Source organism: Onychomys torridus, chromosome 19, assembly GCF_903995425.1.
Source record: "Onychomys torridus chromosome 19, mOncTor1.1, whole genome shotgun sequence".
In the NCBI taxonomy this organism is placed as follows: Eukaryota; Metazoa; Chordata; class Mammalia; order Rodentia; family Cricetidae; genus Onychomys; species Onychomys torridus.
The window spans coordinates 10,750,485-10,775,643 of record NC_050461.1 but is presented as its reverse complement, the minus strand read 5'-3'; the positions used below and the strand labels follow the sequence as shown (position 1 = coordinate 10,775,643).

General features: G+C 44.2%; 1 protein-coding gene across 1 annotated transcript; it reads right to left on the bottom strand.

Annotated features, from left to right (window-relative positions):
• Positions 1-8,295: 8,295 nt before the first annotated feature.
• Amd1 (adenosylmethionine decarboxylase 1) lies at positions 8,296-24,706 on the bottom strand. Its single transcript, XM_036168797.1, has 8 exons — positions 24,432-24,706; positions 16,750-16,836; positions 15,267-15,393; positions 13,690-13,792; positions 12,285-12,327; positions 11,366-11,603; positions 11,126-11,281; positions 8,296-10,419 (listed from the first exon to the last, which is right to left on the bottom strand). The coding sequence occupies exons 1-8, from the start codon at positions 24,539-24,541 to the stop codon at positions 10,279-10,281; spliced, it is 1,005 nt and encodes a 334-aa protein (XP_036024690.1). The 5' UTR covers positions 24,542-24,706; the 3' UTR covers positions 8,296-10,278.
• Positions 24,707-25,159: the final 453 nt, after the last annotated feature.

Below are 25,159 nucleotides of genomic sequence, written 5' to 3'. Positions count from 1 at the left end.
GTTGGAACATGGAATTTGGAGTATCCTGAATCTGTGTTCCCAGACCATGGTCACTTAAAATTTAATTCAAAAAAAAAAAAAAAATTAACAATTAACCCTCTCCCTCTCTCCTTCCCTCCCTCCCTCCCTCCCTCTTTCTGTCAGACTCATGTTTTAGGGGGAAGGATTTCAGGTAGCCCAGGCAGACCTTGGACAGGCTAAGTAGCCCAGGCTGGCCTTGAACTCTGGCTCCTCCTGCTTCCACCTCCTCATTGCTGGGATTGCAGGTGAAGTACCATGCCTGTTAAAAATCAACCATTCTCCCTTTCATGAAGTGCATTTCACCATCCAAATTTTGTTTGGAACCCAGTGGAACAATCCCATTTAAAATGTGGTACAAGCTGCCCTGCCGGAGTGAGTTAGTCGTCCCAGAGCGCACAAAAGCCCTGCAGCCTGTGGGAGGAGGTTGGCCACCACCAAACCTGTTCCAACACAGTGCCTATTGTAAGCAGTGAAACTGCCCGAGGCGCCCCGTGAAACCTTATCTGGAGATTTCTGATAGCTGAGTTTTCCCCACATTAGCCAGAGGCCAAAAAACGTTTCAATTCCCTTCTTTTCACAAGCACCAAAACTTTATTGGTTCCCCGCCCCTGGGTACCCATGCACACACATACTTTCCCTTCAAATGTCAGTTTTGGTAGAAGTTTATACAGTAGGGAAATGGCAGCAGTGTATAAAACATTAAAGTATGTGGAACCTCTCCATTCCCGGGCTTCCACTTGCCGTTTTATGATCATTTAATTTTCCCATTGACTCATATATAGAATGTGCATGTAATAGTCAGTAACTGGACACATAAACGTGTAAATCGTATGAAAGGACACACAGTACAGTGTCCTTCATCACTGTTCCCCACCTACACTTTTTCTCAGATGTGTCCCATTTCACCGTGACTGCTGGGGAGTCCTCACTGTCTGCGTTCATACAGGCACAGGTGCATGTGTGTCTTGTGATTTAGTCCATAGCGTGCAAAGTTAGTATCTCAGTTTAAAAAGAAAACTTCAGAGATAAATAATTAGCAGGTTCATGTTTTAAATCCAGGTAAGTTTGCTGCAGGAGCTCAGGCCTCTAACCACAGCAGCTGGGAGGCTGAGGAAGGAGAATCCCCGAGTATGGGATATTTAGTGATTGCCTGGTTCAGAAGACAAACACATTCTTCTGTATCCTGCAAACACAAAATAAACACAACTCTCATCCCAAAGGAAATAAGAGTTACCTTATTACGGAGCCAAATATAAGTGGCTATGGCCCGGGAACACAGATTTAGGTTGTCCAAAATTTAGGTTCAATGTGAAAGCAGCTTCATGCACTTAGTATAATGGCAGAACAAGAGTGTAATGAGTCAGGACACTTTTTAAATACATTGGTGAACATTAAGTAGGTGGATTAGAGCAAATCCAGGGACTCTCTGCCATAGGGCTCAGATACTATCTGACAAGCTTTTGCTTGGCGGGAGCTACATAGTGTCTGTACATTAAGGAGCATTTATTTAGTGGTCACAAAGACATTAGCTCACACACAGTGGGAGGCTATTAATGGTCTAAAGATGACCCAAGATAATTTGTCTCTGCGCTTGTACCATTCTAAACCCTCCACCATTATTAAAGTTCTAATCAAGCCGGGTGGTGGTGGCACACGCCTTTAATCCCAGCACTTGGGAGGCAGAGGCAGGCGGATCTCTGTGAGTTCGAGTCCAGCCTGGGCTACAGAGCGAATTCCAGGAAAGGCGCAAAGCTACACAGAGAAACCCTGTCTCGAAAAACCAAAAATAAATAAGTAAATAAATAAATAATTTAATCTCTCTCTTTAAGTACCTTTTTAAGGAAAAGGTGACATCGTATCTTTCTTTCCTTGAGACAAGTTCTCACTGTATAGTTCTGGCTTGCCTGAAACTCATTACAGAAACCAGGCTGGACTTGAACTCACAGAGATCCACCTATCCTGCCTCCTGAGGGTGCTGAGATTGAAGGAGTCTATCGCCATTCTGGGTTTTATTTTTCTAGATATTGAGAATTTCTTCCAGGAGTGGGATAGAACGGTGTTGAGGGAAGTGTGACTCATACCTAGTCTAGAATCACCACAGTCGCTCCCTCTGCATGTGGTGGGGGATGTACTGACTGAGCTTCACTTGCTTGGGATCCCTCGGAGTCTTGTTCTTGTAACTCGTGTCTACTAGATGTGTTGTCAAGAGTATATCCAGTCATTAGCTCATCTTCTGGATTACTAGTCTTTAGGAGCTAGCTGTGATGCAATGCCTGATGGTTGCTTGCTCTGGAGGATCTCCACCTAGGTGTTGGTGGGGTCTCCAGGAACTTCTGGTGACTGTCCTTCAGGTCCTAGCACCGGACTCTGGACTTTTTCCGATGCCATTCCACCAAGTCAGTGACGTTCCTTTCAAGCATGCTATGACCTGCAGCTGTTGTGAGCTTGTTGTGCAGCTCAGTGATGTCCTTGCTGCACTCCACTGTCTTCTCCATGCTGGGTAGTTCCGTCTCCACTTAGTTTACATTCAGGATTGATTTCATGTGCATGCGTTTTGCCTGCATGTAAGTGCCCCGTTGTATGCCCCATGCCTGCAGACATCAAGATTTGTTTGCACTTACTGAAGGCATCAGCTTCTTCTGCTCCCACTTTTCCTGTTGCTTCAGGCTGTATTCTAAAATGTTGGGGCAGATGACAGACTTGTTCCCATAGGCCTTGTGGGGCTCATCCGTGTTGGGCAGGGAGGACAACCTGGTGCCCTCCATGTTCTTGGTATGGGTGCTGTCCAACCATACTGAGGATGTGACCAAAACCCACCAGGACCTGGACACCTGGAATGAAAATTGGACTGGCCAGCTCACTGCACCCCATTTCCTTTGTTCACTAAAGCCTTGTTAGCTCCAAGGCAATGAAGCTCAATGGTACTCCAATCCCAGGAGCACGTGCTTCTGGACAGGACTCTGCCTCTCCCTCTCTATAATAATGTTTTCTGTATCTCATCCTCTGTGACCCATGAACCTCATTATTCAAATTCATTCCAAACCCAGAAAACTGCTGGTTGAGGTGTCCTTGGTGGATGTTGGGTTTTGGGGATCCCTGTCTCTCCAGCTAAGCACAACAGAGATGAGAAAGTCTCTATTGTTCTCAAAGACACCTCGATATTCCTGTATCACAGACGTGAGTATGTTAATAAACCAATGAATACAGAGGAAATTTAACTTTGGCCATCTGTAAGCAATTCTGATTTTATCTTGATTATTTTACAGTGTACATTTACGCCAAACTGTTAAGATAGGAGATGGCCAGGGAAGACAGTCCTTCACAGTCACCTTCAGACACAACCTCCCATCTCCCATAAACACACACTGGTATAGGGAGAAATACAGCTGCTCTTTCCCAAGTCCAAAATATGTGAACAAAAGGAAGATGGAGGTATCAGATGAGTCAAGGCCCAAGGAGGGTAAGCTACTTCCCTGGGTCAGAATAGAATCTGAGTTCTCTCTCTGGTTCTGACTGGAAATAAAGACACCCCAATCTGTCTCATAGATTATGGCATTATGTAAACACATACACACAAAAACTCTTAGAAAACAATAAATCAGAAATATGTAGTGTCATTCAGTAACAATGCGTATTTCTGATAAGAGAAGCCATGAACATGTTATTGTAACAAGTGTGCTCTGCTAGAAACACACGTGAACACATGTACGTCTTTCCACAATTTCTTGTGGAATTTATGTCAGAATTTATTGAATAACAGTAAGTCCATGAAGCTCAGAGTTTTTAAAGATATTTCTCATATAATCCCACCTTCTTCGGTAACCCGACTGAGGTGAAAACAGGTCCTTTTAGGGCAATCTTAATTACTAGTATTAACTCTCATATCATACCACACAGCAAATATACTTGCATATGTATGGTTTACAGAATGAACACAAGCTACAGAGGCTGCATCGGAGTTCCAAAGGATTCAGGACTGGGCTGAGCATCCATATTGCTCAATCAACTAGATTCAGTCAGGGCTGGGGGAGCTGCTTCTGGTGCTGCTGGGGTTTGAAAGCAAAGCTGCAGGTTGAAAAACTCAAGGTTTGGAGCAGCAAAGCCTTTCCTGTCCAAGCTGCCAGCAGGGGAACAGGTGGACGGGCAGGCAGCTGTGCCAACTGTGGGAGACCCAGCTGAGTTGGGAGTCTTGGGACGGACACACACACACACACACACACACACACCAGGTGTCAGATGATGGGCTGGTGTAGGGCCATGCTATCACAGTATTAGGTCTATCACTTCTTGGGGGCCAGTTGAGGGAGTTACACCCTTCCCAGCATTTGGTGTATCTGCCAAGTGTGGTGATGTATTGTGTTCCCAATATATTGTATACCTTATAAAGTTTATCTGAGGATCAGAGGAAAAAGTCAAGAGACTATATTAAACATAGAGGTCAGGCAGTGATAGAACACGCCTTTAATCCTATCACTCAGGAGGGAGAGATCTGTCTGAATCTCTGTGAGTTCAAAGCCACACTGGGAACAGAGCCAGGTGTGGTGGTGCGTGCATACCTTTAATCCCAGCACTAACCATAAAGGTTTGGAGGTCTGTACAGACAGGAAGTGAAAGAGCTGGGCAGGAAGAGGAAGTGACATAGCTGGATGGAGAGAGAAAATGAGATGGCAGAACAGAAAGGCATGGTAGACAGGAAGTAGGTCTCTTTGGAGACTGAGGTGTCAGTGAGGTGAGGTTGTCTGTGGCTTGTCCTGTTTCTCTGATCTCTGTTTTTCACCCCAATATCTGGCTTCAGGTTTTTATTAGTAAGACCGTTTAGCAATCCATCTTACAGCTAAGTTCTTAGCCTGGTTTCCCTGATGTTTTAGTATACCCATATACCCTGACAGTCTCAATTCACTCCAGTAGACTTACAGAGCTACTTTTCTACTCCCAGGAATAAGTCACCTATCAGTCTGTGCTGGGGGTGAGGGGCACTGTCATCTCCCTCAAGATGGAATCAAAGGCAGCTTGCACAATGGAGTCTCCTAGGGCATCAACAGTTTGGAAAGCCACTGGCTTACTCAATATGGACTAACTCGGGAGTAGGGTATAACCTGATCTCAATAGGTAACTTGCTTAAAAGAAGGTAATCACATTTCCACACGGAGCATGCAATGTGGGGACTAGATGAGGGGCAGGGGAACTCACCAAGCCTGACCTGGTGTAGAGAAAGGCCAGCCTGAGAAACAGCTGCTCACCCCGGCTCTGTAACGTCCACAGGAAGTCTTTTCCCCAACAAAGGAACAAGGCTTTTTTGTTTTTCAGAGATAGGGTTTCTCTGTGTAACAGCCCTGGCTATCCTGGAACTCACTCTGTAGCCCAAGCTGGCCTCTGTTTCCAGAGTGCTGGGCTCAAAGTCATGCGCCACCACCACAATGAAACAATTATTTTTCCTTTTTTCTTTTTGGTGTTGGGGAATATACTCGGGACTCATGCCAGCTAGTAAGGTGCCACTGAGTCACATGTCCAAGTGACTCATTTAAGTTGTACCCTCTACATGGCAGTTCTGAGGAACCCAAACTGCCCTTTCAGAAAGTTGTACTTTTAAGTTCACATGCATTTTAATGTCATTTTTGTGCAAACTCCTAAAACTTATCTAGAAGTATTCCACCACTGCAGTTCCTCTACCTGCACTCAGGTTTCTGTTTTCTTTTTAAAACTTGTTCCTACTTATTCATCAGGGTGATATGGCCTACACAAAGGCAGGACAATGACTGGCCTCTGCATCTAGAAATGTTTGAGACAGGTATGGTGGTCCACATCTTTAGTCCAGCACTCCAGAGGCAGAGACAGGTGGATCTGTGACTTGAGGCTCGCCTGGGCTACATAGTGAGTTCCAGCCAGCCAGCACTATATAGTGAGACCCTATCCCAAAAAACCAAACAAGTGAAAGTCACAAACATTTACAGTTTAAGATTAATATATATATATATATATATAAATATAAATATATATATAATGTATGTATATAATGTATGACACACACACATTTAGAGAGTGTCTCTATATAGCCCCAGCTGTGCTGGATCTTTATATGTAGACCAGGCTGGTTTCAAACTCACAGGGGAGCTGTCTTCCAAGTGCTGGGATTAAAGGCGTGCACCACCACACCCAGCCACTGGCCTAACTTCCTAACCTGGGCTATCAATTCCAAACTCCCCAGTTTGCAATGAGAGGCACCCAAACTGACACGTTTAATTTCTATAAATGCTTGGCAGAGTAATTTTATCTGAATCTATTAGTTTTAGAAGCTCTGACTATTGTTTTGGATATCATTTTTTTAAAAAAGTCTTAATAGATGAAGTCAGTCCCCTACTACCACAAATTATGCAGTCTAGTTTCCCAAAATTGGGGAAATCGCAGGGGTCAGCACATGGCATGCAATTGATTAGCCTCACTCTGGGAACCACCGTCCCGATCTGCTCTATTAAGAGCAGCTTATGAGAATACTGGTGTGTAAAACATTGGAAATAAGAGTCTGCTCCAACCATTTAACAATGGCATCAATAGATGCGTATATAAGGGGGAAATTTTTTGAGGAGCCCCACCTGAAGACAAAGAACCAAAGAAACTAATGGCTGCTAGAATTCACCTCTCTGAGGGATGAGTTCCCATATTATTGGTCCAATGCAAAGTTGACAGCCTTGTAGTCACATATGTATTTTACTTGTATGTGTGCCACATGTATGCAGTTCCCATCAGAGGAGCGTGTTAGATTCCCTGACACCAATTGTGAAGACAGTTGAGATACCATGTGGGTTCTGGGGACTGAATATGGGTGCTCTAAACCGCTGAGATATCTCCAACTCTTTGTTCTTGTTGCTGCTGTTGCTTTAAGCCATTGTGAATGGACCCCCCTCCCCCTTCTCAGCAAGCTAAACAACAGAAAAACTGATTAACACCTGGGTGGCACAGACCTTGAATCCCAGCATAAGTTCAGAGGTCAACTCATTCTACAGAGAGACCCTATCTTAAAATGTTCTTGTGTTTTATCTAAACATTGAGCACTAACGGGCCAGGCTTACACTTAGCATTTTCACTTTTTCCCCCTTTCAAGACAGGGTTTCTCTGTTGACCAGTCTTAGCTGCCTCTGCCTCCCCAGTGCTGTGATTGAAGGCGTGCACCCACCACCTCCACACAGCATTTTTCCTCTATGCATTTATACTTGGCATGTGGTCAGCACTTCCTGCAGTGAACAGAACAAATCAAATGTCTCTTGTGTGAGGAAGGGGTACAAATGTTGGGGGCTAGAGGATCAAAGTCAACAGGCTTGGCTGCCAGGGTTTTACTAGCAGGCCCATCTCAGGTTCAATGCACAGGTGTGTGCAAGACTGATTCCTAGTGATCTGTACATTGTCCATTTCACTAGAAATGACTTTACACAGGTCAATCAAAATCCCCGAGGTCACCAGAACCAGACAACTGCACATTTTGGGGAGTTTTGAATTGTTAACAAAGTTAATGGCAATTCTTCCTCAGCCTCCTGACCCTGGGATTAGACAGTTCAATCAAGATACTTATCATCCAGGAAGCAGCAAAGACACTTGACAGATCAAACGAAAACAGGAAGACAGCCAGAAGTCAGGAAGGCACAGAGCTTGAGTTCAACTCAAACACCAGCAACCCAGGGAGTCTAAATGCAGGAGGGAGGGGACCCAAGCAGTGGGGCCAGAAACCCAAACAGCAGCACTTACTTGTCATTTACTGCATTTGTCGCGACAAACACGGATCTCTCACGCTCACCAATGAACACTGAGATTCATATTAACACTTCTATGCATCACATACAAGCAGAATATGTGATCGTGTTTTTGTTTGTTTTTTTGGATGTTTATTCTTAGGAGGTGGTACAAACACCTATAGGGGGCTCGAGTGATCCTCTGCCTCAGCTAGAAGTAGCTGAGTTGTCAAGGGAATCTAATCCTAGTTTTTTTAAACAGAAAACCAACAAAGCATTTTCTAATTTAAGCCCATCCTGAGAATATCAGAACATAGCACTTTTCATGTTTACTAGACACATAGTCAAAAACAAATCAAAACAAAACAACAAAAAACCCCCAAACAACCAGGAGCAGAGGTAGTCCTTGCCCAACAAACTTTAATAAAAAAATTATGTAAGAAAGCACCCTCCTGACAGCTTAAGAGTTGAATCTACAGAGTTGCAAATATCTACCTTCAAATATTTGAAATTCTCTAGTTTTTGGCCAAGTAGACATCAGACAACAGAAAACTTTCTGAATATTACTAGACAATTAAGCAAACTTTTATTGAAGCTTACATCGTGGTACAGAAATACATTTCAACTGATTAAAAGCCCAACACCAACGAAAAGAAATTATGGCACCCAAACTCCCCTCCTGCAAGGATCACTATTCAATCTACTGTTGGTTTTCTAGGCTTTTCCCATAAGAACCTATGCAAATTTCAACATTAGAATTTGTAATTCTGTAAGATCGGGGAATCAGACCTCAAACCAACAAAATCTAGTGGGTTACAAAATCCAGCTTAAATAAGCACTGGTCCTCCAAATAGCAGTTCAAAACATTAGGTGCTGTGCTCATTACAGAATCAGACTGATAGAGCTGATCGGAGGCTTCCCCAATGAAGCATTCAATCAACAGCATGCTTAAGTAAAAGTCCAGACAGTGTTCCAACCACTTGATTTCAAACCAAGTAGATTCTATGTTTAGAAACGCTAAAAAAGTGTTTCGTTATAAATACGGAAGGAACAGAACATCACTGCATCAGTCCAGAAACTACCAAGAAAATAGTCCGAAGGCAATAAATAGAAAATTAAGTCCATTTTGCTCCTCTCCCAGCTGTTTAAATCCCACAATATCTGCAAATGCCACTAACATGCCAACTCTTGAAAGCCTATTTCTAGTCCCATTAAAATATTTCAGAATATTGTGTTTTGTGTGTTCATACATTTACTGCCTGGCTGAGTAACCTGGATAGTCCTCACTCTGGGCAGTCATTCATTGGATCATGTGAAGAAGACCATGGTGAGAGAAGACCACACAGGAACAGGTGAAGTCAGAACAACTCACATGCATCACACACACAAAAAATACAACTTCTAAGTCACAGATGGAAATGCCACAGATTCTCCTTGAATCAAATTTTCTTTTAGTAGGAATTGGTGGCAATAGGTTAAAAGTTGACTGCAAGTACTGAGGTCAGAATGTCTAGGACTAAATATCTGCTTCGACTTAGCGGACTTCCTCCGGTCACTACTTAGTAAGTTAGAAGGCATGCCAGGTCCTCCATTAAAGCTAAAAGTGTACCGCACAGCCAACTGGTTCCATCAAGGTTTTTTTAATGGGTTCTCTCTCTCTGCTAACTACCCCTGGAGACTGAACTCTTTTCATTTAATACTTTCCACTTTGTCATTTATCTTCTACAGTTCATGCCAATAAGGAGGCCATATTCTTATGTCTTAAAAAAAGAAAATCCCACCCGGGGAATAAGAAGATTGCTAGGTAAGCCCTGTGTAACCGTGTACTGCTTTGATGGGGAGCAGTGAGCTGGGAAGAGGAGGAAGACACCGTGATGAGAGGAGAAATCAATCACAGGACTGCAAAAGCAGGAACAACTATTCCAACAGTAGAACACAACACAGCAACCGGAATCAGCATTTCCTTACAAGGACTCAACTTGTGGAGGAAAAACTTTAATTGCCATTGCATAAAACACCTGTGTGAAGTAAAAATTGGTCTTGAATAACATTAGTAGAGAATATACTCTAGAAAGTGGAGGTAACTGGATGTAAAAATTCTGGCAGCAATTTAATAGAACAGTCGCAGATGGTCAGCTGAGGCCAGCATCTAATGAGGACGAAAGCCTTGTCTGTGGGGGATTTTGGACGATGCCTGCAGAAATATTACACTGTGCATAAACCAAATTGAATCATTTTCACAAGTGTCGTAAGGATTCATACAGTCAAAGTTCTTCTCTACATGCACTTCAATTCCACAGCAAGAGTGGCATAGAACACCTAAACACAGAGGAGAGCATTCATGCAAGATATCTAACTCCTTGATATAATAATGCATACACTTCAAAATGATTACACTATCAATACACCTAGGGCTTTCTGCAACTACAAGGTGGTGGTCATGGAGAACAGAGCCCCCAGCGTCAACATCTAGACAGCAGCCACCACCTCCTGGGTGTCTTCTCTTTTTGCGTTTTTTCTTCTTCATTTCTCTTAATCAACTCTGCTGTTGTTGCTGCTTCTTAGCAAAACTGGTAAAAACAAAATTGTAATCATTGAACATAGCACTCTGGCAATCAAGACGTTTAAAGCCTTCAATCTTCTGGGGGGAAGAAAGCACTGTGCGACATTTAGAACTCTGGGGAGAAATGGAAACAAACATTAGTACTTCCAATCTCTAGATTACTTCCAGACAGAACAGTAATTAATGCCATGAATGAGTGACTATCTTAATCAAACTACAGCATCAAAAAAATAAAATTCTATTTATTTATTTAATGCATTTGTGTGTGTGTGTTTGTGTGTGTATGTGTACATATGTACATATGTGCACAATGTATACGCCATGAGGCCAGATAGGGGATGTATGATTCCTTGGCATTTCGGTGTTTTGTGAGCCAGCTGATGTGAGTGCTGAGATCTCTCCAGCCCCAAACTGGCATCTTTTTTCTTGTGGGCTGGAAAGCAGGGTGTCTTATAGTCTCTGACTAGGCTGCCAACAGGAAGCATCAGTACAACAAGAGCTTGCTAATTGGGTGCCACACAAAACCAAGGCTACTGAAAACCTAATGAAACATGCAAGGTTTCTCCGCCCATAGTAACTAACCCCTGTGGACGGCACTGCATTACACACAGCTCAGTAACTAGGTAAAGGTGGTACCCTATAACAAACATGTCTTTGTGGCAATCCCTGTTATCCCATTTACTCTGAGGCTTTATTATCACTCCTAGCAACCACATTAGTTCGGCTGGGAAGTGCTTGCCTAGCATGTGCAAGACCATGGATTCAGTTCCTAGTGTGGCTGAAAGGATAAAGAAAGAAAACAAAACAGAAGTCAAATTACCTGATTAACAAACAAGGTGGTCACAAATTTTCCTGGCTTGAAGACTTCCACAACCTTCCTGATCAGGTCATCATAGGAGGTCTGACTTAAGTTTGTTTCAAAGCTAACATAAGAGAATTCTGGTTCTGGAGTGATGTGAATAGTCCAATATGTTCCCTTTGAGAAGAGTTGTATTATTAGTAGTAATAGAAAGGAAAGATATAAATATTAAAACAATTATTGAAGATTCTATTTACTTACATCCGATTTCATCCCATTCATTGAGTAGCCACAAGGATTGAACAGTGTGGCATCAATGACAGAACCTGGTATCAGGTCACGAATTCCACTCTCACGAGTGACATCCTTTGCAGTAACACCATCTTTCATGTAGAACTGGTCCATAACTGCTGGGTCGAGCTCACTCATCAGAATTTCCAGGGTTTGATCTGGCTGATTGATTACTCGGCTCTCTGGGAAATCCAAAGTATACAAGTACCTACATAGAAGTAAAACAGTTTAGCTTCAACAGAGCTTACAGATTAAAATTGATTCTTTCAAGAAACCATGTCCAGCAGAGCAGTTGTGGCAAACTCCCAGTACTTGGGAGGCAGAAGTAAGCGGATCTTTGTGAGTTCAAGACCAGCATGATCTACAGAGCAAGTTCCAGGACAGTTAGGGCTACACAGAGAAACCCTGTCTCAAAAAGCCAAAAGAAGTGCGCGCGCGCACACATGCACAGCCTCCCTCACCCCCACACACACACAATGGTCATACTTAAAAACCTTATAGCAGCTATGGCTGCTGTATCAGATCAAGCCAGGTAACATTCTAGCCTTGAGTTGGAAGTGGGGGTTTCATGAGCCCCGTTCAACCTTAACAGAAAAGCTGGGGACACCTGATGGCTTCTGAGAGAAGAGTTAGTTTTCTTTAAGGGTTCTAGGTGGTTGACAAAACTCCAGTGGATGGCTGGCCAAATACTCCAGGAATAGAGATATGAGCAATGAATTCAAACACTCTCTACCATTGAACCACACCTCCCATCGTTTTCCTTTTCCCTCAGCCTTCAGAGTAGCTAGGATTAACAAGCATGGGCTAGGTCTAGCTTAAAACAATACCCCTGTTCCCTCCAAAACGCACACATGGGCAACAAAACCAAACCAAAATCAAAATTACATACCAACAGTCAGAATTCATACGTCCCATACAATATGCTGCTCCATCTGTAAGGAAAGAGAATATTTTTAAAAATCCACTCAATAGGATGGTTCTCATTACTAGTCATCCAATGAACAGATTTTTGTTTTGTTTTGTTTTGTTTTTGCCGGAGCTGAGGACCGAACCCAGGGCTTGCCTAGCAAGCGCTCTACCACTGAGCTAAATCCCCAACCCCCCAATGAACAGTTTTATTTGCTACCTATTAAAACTGTCAGTGAAGAGAAATTAAAGTGGCAAATTCTAAGAAGAAGAGACCACCTCCTTCGCACTCTTGGAAAGGTCTGTTGTGCGTGTATAGTTTGCTGGCACCTGGTACTTGGTGCCCACACCCCCTTGTTCTTACAGTTTTCTTCTGGCTGCCACTGGTACTCCTGAAATACAGACGGACCTAAATGGCTGAGAAACTACAGCTTACCTACCTTCTTCTTCCTAAAATTCCCACAGGGCAGAGAATTGGCTACTTTTCTATTCTTCTAACTAATGAGCTGTTTTACTTACACATCCTTTCCCAAACTGTTTTAAGATTTTTCCGTAGCACAGCAAACCAACTAGGAAATGAAACCAAGTAAATATCCACCACACTTTATGGCAGCACGTAGTGTTTGAGGTCATAAATTACTGGCAAATACCCGAAAGTCTTTTTATTTCTTGAAGTGTTGAAGATATCTTAGGTTTAAAGCCATCTACCTTATTTTTTGAGATACTGGCCATAGAATCTACCAGTCTCTGCTTCTACAGCACCAGCATTACAAACTAGTACCACCATACCTGGCTGGGTTTTTTCTTATTTTAAATGTAGGTATTGGAGATCAAATTTGGGTCCTTGTGAAGTAAGCAACTTACAACTAATTATGCTATCACCCCAGCTGGTGTTTTTGAAACAAGTTCTCACTATCTGGCCCAGACTGGCCTTGAATGTTAGGCTCAAGGGCTCCTTCAGTTGACTTACTAACCAGGAATACAGGCTTTGCTTCCCAATGACATTCTGTCTACCTTAACAGAACTGACATTATTTTTACAAGCACACAATAAACACAACCAAAATTTGCCTGAAATCTTTAAACATCCAGATAGACAGAAAAAAAAAAAAAAAAAAAAAAAAGAAGCACAGAATTGTTTTATAGCAACACACACACACACACACACACACACACACACACACACACACACACACACACACACACTAGAAAGTCGCAAACAATTCAAACAATGCTGGAGTTCCAGGCCAGCCCCAGACCACCAAGGGCTAGCTACATCATGGGAATCCTATCTCAGAAATCGCAACAAAAACAGACACCCACCCATCTTTAAATGGTTGTATACCTAACTTTAAAAGATTAGAATTACTAAGCTCTATTTTTACTTACTTGGGAAAATTGCATTAAGAAACTCAATTTCTTCCTGGAAATTCCGGTGTGGGTACCCTTGGTGAGAAGGCTTCATGAAATTCTTACGAGAATAAAAGAAGCTCTTAAAAGAGAGAAAAAAGATCTTTAGGAATTTTCCCCTAAATCAATTTTCTACATGTAGAAAAGACAACAAAATAAAAACTTTACAGATGTTTCAAGGTGCAACCATGAAGCACACAAATTAGCCACCAGAAAAACATAATATGCATAATTTCACAACTGTAACATACTTTTAAAGCTGGAATGGAGAATAAAAAAACACCATGTCTATCAACGGGTCAGAAGCACAAGACACACTTCTTCCTAGCAAAGTGCTTCTTTTTAAGGGCCCTACCTTCATTTGACTCCCAGCACTCACGGAGGCTCACAAACCCTCTCTAACCTTCAGCCCCAGGGAATCTGATGCCCTAGTCTGACTTCCATGGGCACTGGGTACACATAGCACACACATCCATACACATGTGCACAAGTACCAAGAAGTGCATGTGGAGGTCAGAGGACAATCTGTCATTTCTCTCCTACCTTTCATGGTTCTGGGGATAAAACAAGATGTCAGGCTTGCATGGCAAGTGTTTTTCAATAGTCAGTCAACACTATTAAGTGCCTATGTTTTAGATTTTTTACAAGGACAGTTGAGTAATTATCATAACTACACTAGTGGGAGGGTGTGATGGTTCACAGCTTCAAATTTATTACCAAGGACACCAAAGCAAGAATGTAATATTATTGGGGGCCCACCACCCAGCTCCCAAATAAATCACACACAGAGGCGTATCAATTATAAATGCCTGGCCTTAGCTTGGCTTGTTTCTAGTCAGCTTTCCTTACATTATCCCGTCCACCTTTTGCCTCTGGGCTTTTCCCTTTTCTTCCTTTCATAATCTTATCTTCTTACTCTGTGCCTGGCCCCATCTTTCCTTGCACCTCTTCCTTCTTTTCTCTTGCTCTTGTTCTCCTCCCAGATTTCTCCTTCTATATATATCCTCTCTGCCTGCCAGCCCCACCTATCCTTTCTCCTGCCTTGCTATTGGACATTCAGCTCTTTATTAGCCCACCAGGTTCTTAGACAGGCACAGTAAGTAACACAGCTTCACAGAGTTAAACAAACAAATGCAATATAAAAGAATGTAACACACTTTACATCATTAAATGTTCCACAGCATAAACACATCTTAAAATAATATTCCACAACAGTGTAAATGAGACCAGCCAGGGCTCCAAAGCCAGATCCCCCCTTTCTCAGCCTCCAAAATAGGCTGAGTATGGTAACATGAATCTGTAATTCCAGAACTCTGGAAGAAGAGGCAAGAGGACTGAGTTTGGGGCATGCCCCCAAACAGCATTAGCAGGGCAGGCAGTGTAGTGACAGAACATTTGACTAGCATATGTGAAGCCTTGGTTTGGGTTCAGTCCCAACCATAGGTGCAAAGAAACCAAAATTCTGATATTTTAATGACATTTCTTTCTTTGAGGTAAAATATTAAAATCCAACCCAAACAGAAACCACTCTTTTGACACAGTGTCTGAGCACTTACTTGAATTGAGTCAAACCCACTGTAATCCCTAGCAAGCTTCAACAGGGGAACCAGTGCTTTCAGTAAGAGGGTGGTACCACATGTCTTCAAAATGAAACGTCTCTTGGAGACAAACATGCTACTCTCACTGTAACAGGAAGGCACAAGAGCATTAACTCAGCATGTGTTACTGACAATCAATGTACCAGTGCACCAATATTTGTAATCTTATATCACCATTCGATGTACATCATATGCACAAAATTAGAACTAGAAAAACTATTAGATCTATATCCTTTCATAGCTCATGCCTACAACCTACATTCAGTCATTCCTCATGTCTCCTAATACTTAGCCTCAACCTCTCTCCTACACACACAACTATTGACTAGGTTCTGCATGTGGGAGTACATGCATTGATCTTGCTTCAATAGTACATTCCAAGTCCTTCATGTTCCTGCAATTGTGTGATTTTATTTTTTCTTTAGAGTAAATATTATTTAGTTTTATTTCACATTCATTCTTATGTCTGAATACCACACACCACAGCCTAACCAAGTATGGCTGGTATTGTGTGCTCACCACTATTTCTTAAATAACGTGTTATTTCATCTTTAACTAGGTAACAAGCTTTGTGAGGAAATCAATGTTTTGCACATCATTATATACTCGGCATGGTGCACATATTATGTACATTATTTAATGTAAGGCCCAATGCCCACAGTATAAACTAAGCATTCAAAGCATTTATTGGTTAAGCCAACCTTGCACCTAATTTTAAAAAAGGTTGGGGCTGGAGAGATGGCTTAGTGGTTAAGAGCACTGACTGACTGCTCTTCCAGAGGCCCTTGGTTCAATTCCCAGCACCCACATGACAATTCACAACTGTCTGTAACTCCAGTTCCTGAGACCCAACACCTATGGCAAAACACCAATGCATGCGAAATATAAATAAATAAATAATGGCTTTTGTATACCATTACAGCAACCTGGTTGTAATGAAGCAAAAATTTCATGCCATGTCAGCAACTGGGGCAGAGATAGTGGGGGTGGGGTAGATATAAGAATACAATGTTTTTTCTCTCACCCAACAGACATTGCTGTTAACTATGTGGGAAATATGGCAACTGTCAAAGAACAGGTAGACAAGGCTTTATTTAAAAACAAACACACACACACACACACACACACACACACACACACACACACACACACCTATCTAGAAACAAGAAAATCCCATTTCATACCAGATTCTTAAAACTGAAAAACACAGCCGGGCAGCAGTGGTTTTCACACGCCTTTAATCCCAGCACTCAGGAGGCAGAGGCAGGTGAGTTCGAGGCCAGCCTGGTCTACACAGCGAGATCCAGGACAGGCACCAAAACTACAGAGAAACCCTGCCTCAAAAGACAAAAAAACAAAACAAACAAACCCTAGAAAACACGATTCCATGAAAGGACAGAGAATGTGGCGTGTCTTACCCATGGCTACAATCAGGACTCACCTGAGTACATAAGCTTCCTGCTTGTCAGTCTTTGTCACACTTATGATTGAGCACTGCACATCCTTCAAAAGGACATCCCACTCAGATCTGTTATTCAACAAAAACCACAATTAACAACAGTACTATTTCTACCAGACTTTATTTTTTAAGACCACCTGGTCCGTGAGAGGCAAGCACTCCACCACTGAGTTATGTTTCTAGTCTCTTAAGATAGATTTTAAGCAGAAAATCCAACACAGTAACTAGGACCATTTAACCCATTTATTTACTTGAGACAGTGTTTCATTGGGTAGCCCTGGCTCATGTACACAGGCTGGCCTCCAACTCAGATCTGTCTGCCTCTAATTACCAAGCTGTGTGATTAAAGAGTGTACCATACCACACCAGCCATTTCCCTTTTCTTTTCAACTTAAAAGTAATTATTCATTTTATGTGTGTAGGATATTCTGCCCACATATGTCTGCATACAACATGTGTATAGTGCCCAGAGGCCAAGAGGCCATCAGATCCCCGGGAATGGGAGCTACAGATGGTTCTAAGTGGCCACATGGGCAGCTGGAAATCCAACCTGTGTCTTCTGGGAGAGCAGCCATTGTTCTTTACCAGGAAGTCATCTCTCCAACCCCTCCATTTACTACCATGTGCAAAGAGTATGGATTTCTTTGGGGCAGGGAGGGAGAGGGTCCTTTCTTAATCATGATCTTTTTGTTTTGTTTTGAGATGAATTTCTGTGTAGCCCTGGCCGTCCTAACTCTCTAGATCATGCTGGCTTTGAGACCAACCTGCTTTTGCCTCCCAAGAACTGGGATTAAAGGTATGCACCACCACAACCCAGCTTTTTTTTTTTTTCCGGTATCTTTTTTTTTTTTTTTTGAGACAGGGTTTCTCTGTAGCTTTGGAGCCTGTCCTGGAACTCGCTCTCTGTAGGCTGGTCTGGAACTCAGAGATCCACCTGCCCCTGCCTCCTGAGTGCTGGGATTAAAGGCATGCACCACCACCATCTGGCTTTTTTTTTTTCAGTGTCTTTAACAGTTACTTCAATATACTTACTAATACTTACATTCTAATCCATATACTTCCTTGTTGCGTTTGAGTTGTTCTTTGCACAGGCTACGGCCAAGTGTCCTTGGCCTTTACCCACTCACGTGCCAGAAAAAGCACCCCTCAACCAAAAACATCTCCAAATACTGCCACATGTCTCCTGGGTAGCAACTGTCCCCAAGTAAAAAACACTGAACTAAGTCAACGAGAAAGCTGACTTAGTTCAGTGTTTTTTACTTAGGGAGTATCCTTTAATGGGTTGCCTTTGTTAACTATCAGTTTGAATGCTATGTTTAAAATCTGTAATATCAAGACTTACCAAACAGAACAATTTGGTGAAACAGTTAATATAGGCTAGTTACCTTAGTGCGGGGTTAGGAATAAAGCACACATCCTCAACCATTATTAGACTCCCTTGGACTTTCTAAACAGAAAAATAGCTAACTCAGAAATGCCTTAGTCAACTATAAAGTTTTGTTGCCTTCCTATCACGTGGACACCAACAAAACCTTTTCTCTAAAAAAAGTCAGCACACCTTCTTGTAAAGCTAGGAGATAATTATTTCAAGGCAGATAAATGTTCTTAAACTAATTGGTTCTGCCTCTAGTAGACAAAAATTACCACAGATACTATATATGAATCAACTACTGTAGGTTCCAATAAGGCATTATGTACCTTCATTTGGTCGATAAGCCTAACTGTTTAAGACTTTTAAGTCAGTGTTTCCTTTCATTCCATGACAGAAAAGTACTGACTACTGGAACATTACTGTTAGCTGAGGGAGATGCATCCTGGGGTGCTGAGATGGAGGAAGCACAATCCAGCTGTCCCTTATAACTAGACCTAGACAAAGCTCTGTGCTGTGCGCAGCACCTGTGACTATGCTTATAACTTAGCACTGGAGAGGCCTGGACTGCACAACTCTCTCAAAATAAACTAACGAACTAGCCACAAGATGATACTCAGTGCCAGCCTAGCATACATAAGGGTGAATTCCAATCCTAGCTCTTTCCTCAAAGTGAAAGTGAGCAGCAGTTATGGAAAACTGTATAGAACCAACCATCCCCACATCAAAGTTAGGTCTAGAACACTGTACTCTTAGCCTAATTTACAATAGCTTTAAAAGAAAGGAAGCCCCATCAAATGCTTGAACTAAGAGCATATTAACATTAAACAGTCACAAATACTCTACCATTCCACCTAAGTCAAGTCCACATACACTAGAGTACTGCCTACTCTTATAAGATCTGGGTTTAATTCCCAACACCCACATCTTCCACAGCATTATTCTTTATTTTTATACACTGCTTTAGGTATACATAAGTTATAGACTTTTTTTTTTTTTTTTGAGACAGGGTTTCTCTGTGTAGCTTTGGTGTCTATCCTGGATCTCGCTCTGTAGACCAGGCTGGCCTCGAACTCACAGAGATCTGCCTGGCTCTGCCTCTGCCTCCCGAGTGCTGGGGTTAAAGGCATGTGCTGCCAGAGACTTTTATTATTTTGTGTATGAGCACTTTGCCTGCATGTATGCCTGTGCACAACATACATGCCTGGTGCCCACAGAGGGACTATGGCATCAGATTCACAAGATAAAACTATTTGAACTACAGTGAGTAAACAAAAATCTACACAAGGAAACAGAACAGTACCAGTAGGTACAGTAGACAGAATGAAGTCAGGGCCAAGAGGAGAGCTACATCAATTCTATTGGCCAGAGACTCTCTGAGAAAGGCGGCCAGAGATTTTAATCTATGGTTACTCATATCACTTCCTGAGTAAAATGGCTGGTTTCAAAGTTCAGTTTACCCAGTCACTGTTTAAAATTCAACAGAAGCTACCAAATTAGTGAGCACACAGCTCTTTACTATGGTCTCTTTCTGAGACTCATACTCAGTAACCCAAGGTAGACCTGTGTCAAAAGTAAGCAAACCCATAGTATTTATTATGGCTGCTCACAACTTCTTCCACTCCAGCTCCAGGGGATCCGATGCTCTCTTCTGGCCTCCAAGGTCACATGCATGTGTACGCGCATGCACACAAACATCTAATAAATTGTCCCATATTTATCTGTACTATTTTCTCTACTGCTACTTTATTCAGTGTATGTATGCTTGGAGGCAACAGAATGACTCAGTGTATTATAGTACTGGAGTTTGACCCACACAGAACCACAGGAGGAAGGGAGGGAGGAAGAGAGAGAATATCGAGATGGAAAAGAACCGACTTTGGTCAGCTGCCCTCTGCCCTCCAGGAAGAAACACTTGTAATAGTGCAGGACTACACCAGTAGTTGGTGTGGGAAGCCAGGGATCAAACGTTCTCTGGCCCCCGCACTGGGGATTCCTCCTGTGTGAGTGACCAGAACTCAGCACTGTAATAATGGCCAACTGAGAAGTGAGCTCAGAGAGTGTTAGGGCTGAGGTGTGACCCACTACCTCCAACACAAAGAAAGGGGAGGGCCATTAGAGAAATGAGGTCAGCCTAGTCTACATAGTGAGCTCCAAGACTATGTACAAAGAAAGACCCTGTCTCCAAAAAATAGGTTTGCACTGTCTCGGCATTAAAGCCTGGAAAGACAAACCCATTTTGCTTAAAGGGTCTATTCTATTCGCTCACACCATACACAAAAATCACTTTCAGGTGAGTTTTGTATCAGTATGAAATGTCACAAAAGCTACCAGGGAAAATTATTTCCAATAAACTAAACTTAACGTGTGCACACCAGTGTGGGTAGACATGCACGTAGTAACCAGATGACATTTAGGAGTGTCTGTGTCTTACCTGTCCCAGCCTCCCTAGGGTTCTGTACTGGGTTAGTGGAATCAAGTTCAGGCCCTAGCCCTGGGCTAACTGTAAGCTATCTCCCCAGACCCAAGTTTGTTTTCTGAGACAGGGTCTCACTCTTGCCTAGACTAACCCTAAGGCCCCTGAAGTCCTACTGCCCCATTCTTCTGATTCCAGGTGAGCATCACCAGCTCAGCTGAAATCCTAACAACAGAGCCTGGCTACATACAGATTAAGACACCACCTCAACAAAAAAAACGCAAGAAAAAGATAAGTGAATCCTAAGTTCAAGATACTTCCTATAAGGAGCATCTCCAAAAAGATACAAGATTGATTGGGGGGGGGGGTGAGACGGGAGAGGGGGAGCAGAGCTGGGAATCTCACTTCGCAGACCAGGCAAGCTGCAAGCTCATAAAAGATACATGGCCTCTGCAACTGAGCCCCAGGATTAAGGCACATGTCACCACACCCATCAAATTTTATCATTATTGTGTATGCGTGTCTGGCATGCATGCCATGATGTACTTGTGTATGTCAGAGGACAACTCATGGGAGGTATTTCTCTCCAACTTTTATGTGGGTTTCTGGGATGAAACCCACCTTGCTTTTGTAGACAAGGCATCAATCTGCCTGCCTCTGCCTCCAGGATGCTAAGATTAAAACCATGTGCCATAATATTCAGCAGCACATTCACGCTGAAATTTGCAATTTCTCTCTCCCTTTGTCAAGGCCTCCAGTCCACCACCGACTGGGCTTGTCAGATCAGTTTGCACTTCTGGTTTCCAGAAATGAAATCTTAAAGCATGTACTTTTGTCTGGCTTCTTTTCTCAGCATATCTGTTTTCATCATTACTCATGTGTTGTATATATCATTTATCGTTGGGTGGCGCTCTGTTGTATGGTTTTACAACTATCCATTTGTTCTTTTATTAAAGATGCACACCACCAATTCCTAATCATCACCACCCCTTTAGAAGAAGTTTCCAGTTTGGGAGTTTATCATAAAACTGCTATTAAAATTCCTAAGTCCTTATATGGAAATAAACCAACTGGATCTTTCTTAAAATGACTAGGCCTGGTTATGTTGTTTAAGATGTTCCCCTGCTTCTTGCAGAAGGTGTGATAAAGCAACCCTTATTTCTAAAAGGCAGGGCACCCCTGTAGATTCTTTCTGCAGGCTTATGTTCACTATGCTTCAAACATAGACTGCTTCTTTATTTAACTGGTCTGTGGATCTTTCAACTTCAGCCTCTAGTCTGTTCACATTTCAATAGCTATTGAAGGCAGTATTTTCACCAATTACATGTAAGGACTTTCTGATTATCAAATATTACTCAATACAGCATAGTTTAATGACTTCTAAGACCAGCCTGGTCTACACAGTGAGTTCCAGGCCAGCCAAGGCTACATGGGGGAAACTGTACCCCAAACACAAAACCCTGAAAGTTTACTTTGTTGAAAAGTGGGCTCAAAGTCTGGATAAAAATAACTTGGTGGTGGTGCAATGCCTTCAATTCCAGCACCCAGGAGGTAGAGGGAGGTGGATCTCTGAGTTTGAGACCAGCCTGGTCTACAAAGCAAGTACCAGGACTACACAGAGAAACTCGTCTCAAAAACAAAAAACAAACAAACAAAAAAACGCCAGGCAGTGGTGGCACACTCCTTTAATTCCAGCATTCAGGAGTCAGCAGAGCCAGGCCGATCTCTGTGAGTTCGAGGCCAGCCTGAGCTACAGAGTGAGTTCCAGGAAAGACCCAAAGCTACACAGAGAGAAACCGTCTCGAAAAACCAAAACCAAACCAACCAACCAACCAAAAAACCCATCAAAACTGTTAACACTTAACTACTGTAAATATCAATATATTTAATCCGATTATCCCACAGTAATTGATTCCATTTCAGAAATGATTCAGGGCTCCCACAAAAGACTCCTTGCTAAGCCACTGACTAGGTAGGTTTACCTACCACCTACTGTTTTTCAGATACTTCTTTAAAAGCCTCATAGTAAATAACAACCAGTGCACGGCTTCTTTATTTTTTCTGTCAGTGAAAAATAGTGAACTTCTTTCAGTCCTTTCGAACAGATTTCGGCTACTACTTGCTTAAAGCTAGCTGTAGAGTAGTGCTTAAGACTGTATCACACCGAAACAGCAAAAATTTCAGTTACTTGGTTACACACAAAGTATATGTAATTTTCAAACATGTAAAGGAAGTACCTTGTCTTTTAAAAAGGCCTCTCCTCTACGCAGGAGACACTTAACAGGCACACGTTTATTTGTATGGGTGTTTTTGCCTACAGGAGTGTGCTCCACGTGTGCAGTGCCCGCAGAAGCCAGAAGAGGGCGTCAGATGCCCTGGAACCAGAGTTAGACGGTTGTACGCGGCCATGTGGGTGGTGGAAATTGAATCCGGGTCCTCTGAAGAGCACCCAGTGCTCTTATCTGCTGAGCCATTTCTAGAGTCCCACTCTGGCATCTTAGACTAAGAATGTGGGGACAACATCTTCCCTTTATTATAGGTGTTAGATTATTTCGGGCTTCCAAATGCTCTTGCAATATCCTACCGCACCCCGTCATTCACTTCGGACCAAGATTTTCTGGGAGACAATCCTGGGAGCGCTAGCTTTTTGAGAAGCCTATCACAACCACCAGTTTTCCATCTGTGAGGGGAATAAGCTTCTCCGTGATTATTGTGAGAAGATTAACGACAACCGAAAACGGCACCCACGGCAAAAGAGACTCGAAATCGGGAGACCGTAACGCTTCAGGCTACACTTCCCCCTACAATGGGAACCTCCGCAGCAACTAGTAGGAACTGCGTTTCCCAGTGTGCCTTAAAGTCTCGGCAGCACGTGGCCGCCGGGATTCTCTCCTCCCTTTTTGTCAGAAGACGGTTGCACCGCGCAGCCAACATTCCTAAAACGCCCATTGGTCCACACCCTGGGGCCAGGCTCCCGGACGGGCCCGAGCGCTCATTGGTCCGCCTCTCAATGAACCGGACCACGCCGGTTCCTCCGCCACCCTAGAGGCACCGGCGCCGCGAGGAACACGGCCGAGCCCGTGCACCGGGCCCCCGAGCCGGCAGCTGGTGTCACCGCCGCCGGGGCCACGCATCCTCGGTCTTTCCAACTGCACACTCGTGTGTGCGCGGTTCCATTCTGCACAGCGAGCCCACCAACAGCTCCGCGCGCGACGTTCCCGCTGTCGTCGCCCGGGTGCGAGCGGGGGCCCCGGGTTGCTTCTGCCCCAGCTTAAGGCATTAAATAGGTTCCCCGGGGCTGACCGGCCTCCATCCACCCCCGCGATCGCCGACAATCCCTCCACGGCCGTGCTCCCCCGGACCGCCGCTCAGTAACAGGTTACACAACCCAAGGTCAGGGGACGCGGGGGGCAAGCCCCGGAGGGTCCCGAGGCGCGCGGCTGCAGGGCACGGCGGGCCCAGCACTGCGACACGGCCGCTCCCGCCCAACCCCGCCGCCCGACCGGGCGCCGCCACGCGCCGCAGCCTACCCCGCGGCGGGAGGAGGCCTGCTCCGAGCCCCGCGGCCCAGGCCCGCCCCGCTCCGCCCGCCCCTCACCCGCGCCGGCACGCCGTGCCGAGCCACACCTGCCGGAGGGCCGCGCGCCCCCCGCCCCGGGCCCCGGCCCCGGCCCCGGCCGCCCGGCCCCGCCATCCGCCGGGGACGTTACCTGAGCACGCGGCCGCGCCGGCCTCCTCCCCTCCCCCCGGCGCAGGCGGCCCCGCAACGGCAGCGGGAGAAGCCCGTTCCCGCCCGCCGACCTGGCCCCACCTGAGGCCGAGCCTCGCTCGAGGCGGGCGGGCGGCGGCGAGCCCCGCTCCCAGGCCCCCCGCACCCACCTTGGGATGGTGCGAAGATCCCCAGAGCCCTGGCTTGCGTCGGACTGCTGCCTGGAGAACCAGACCTCCAGCAGTTTCTCGGTCCCTTCGAAAAAATGTGCAGCTTCCATCACCGTGAGACGAGCGAACAACCAACAACCACAGAAAATCAACTAAATTAAATCTCTTCTCCCGCCGCTCCTGCCGCCGCTGCGGATTGTTCCAGCTGTGTTACTAAAGTTCAGGTTCCTTTTTTTTTTTTTTTTTGCTATAATTTTATATTAACTTTTTTTTAAAAAAAGGACTAATAAAATTTTCCCGGCTATTTTTTTTTTTTTTTTTTGTGAGCGAAAGTTGAATGTGAGTCTGTTGGAAATAGAGGCAGATACAGTTCAGTCTCTTGTAGTCCGCTGCTTTCCCGTTAGAGAGAGTTGAGCGAGCGCTAGCTAATGTCGCCGGCCATACTGTGTAAGCGAGGGTTCTGCGTGAGCGCAGACCTTATATAAGGCATCCTCCCCGACAGGCCAGGAAGTGACGCAATCGCCCCGCCCTCGGAGCCTCATAGGCCCAGCTCCGTGTCAGTCAAACGTCGCCGAGCGCCGGCTGGCTGGCGGTGGGCCTACTGGGAGTGCAGGGGATTTGCAGCTTGGTTGCAGATGGAGCTGCCGCTGTCCCTAGAGCGGGAGACCGCACTGTTGTCCGGCTGGGGACTTGGGAAGCTGGGCTTGCTTGGAGAACTGTTGGGGCGA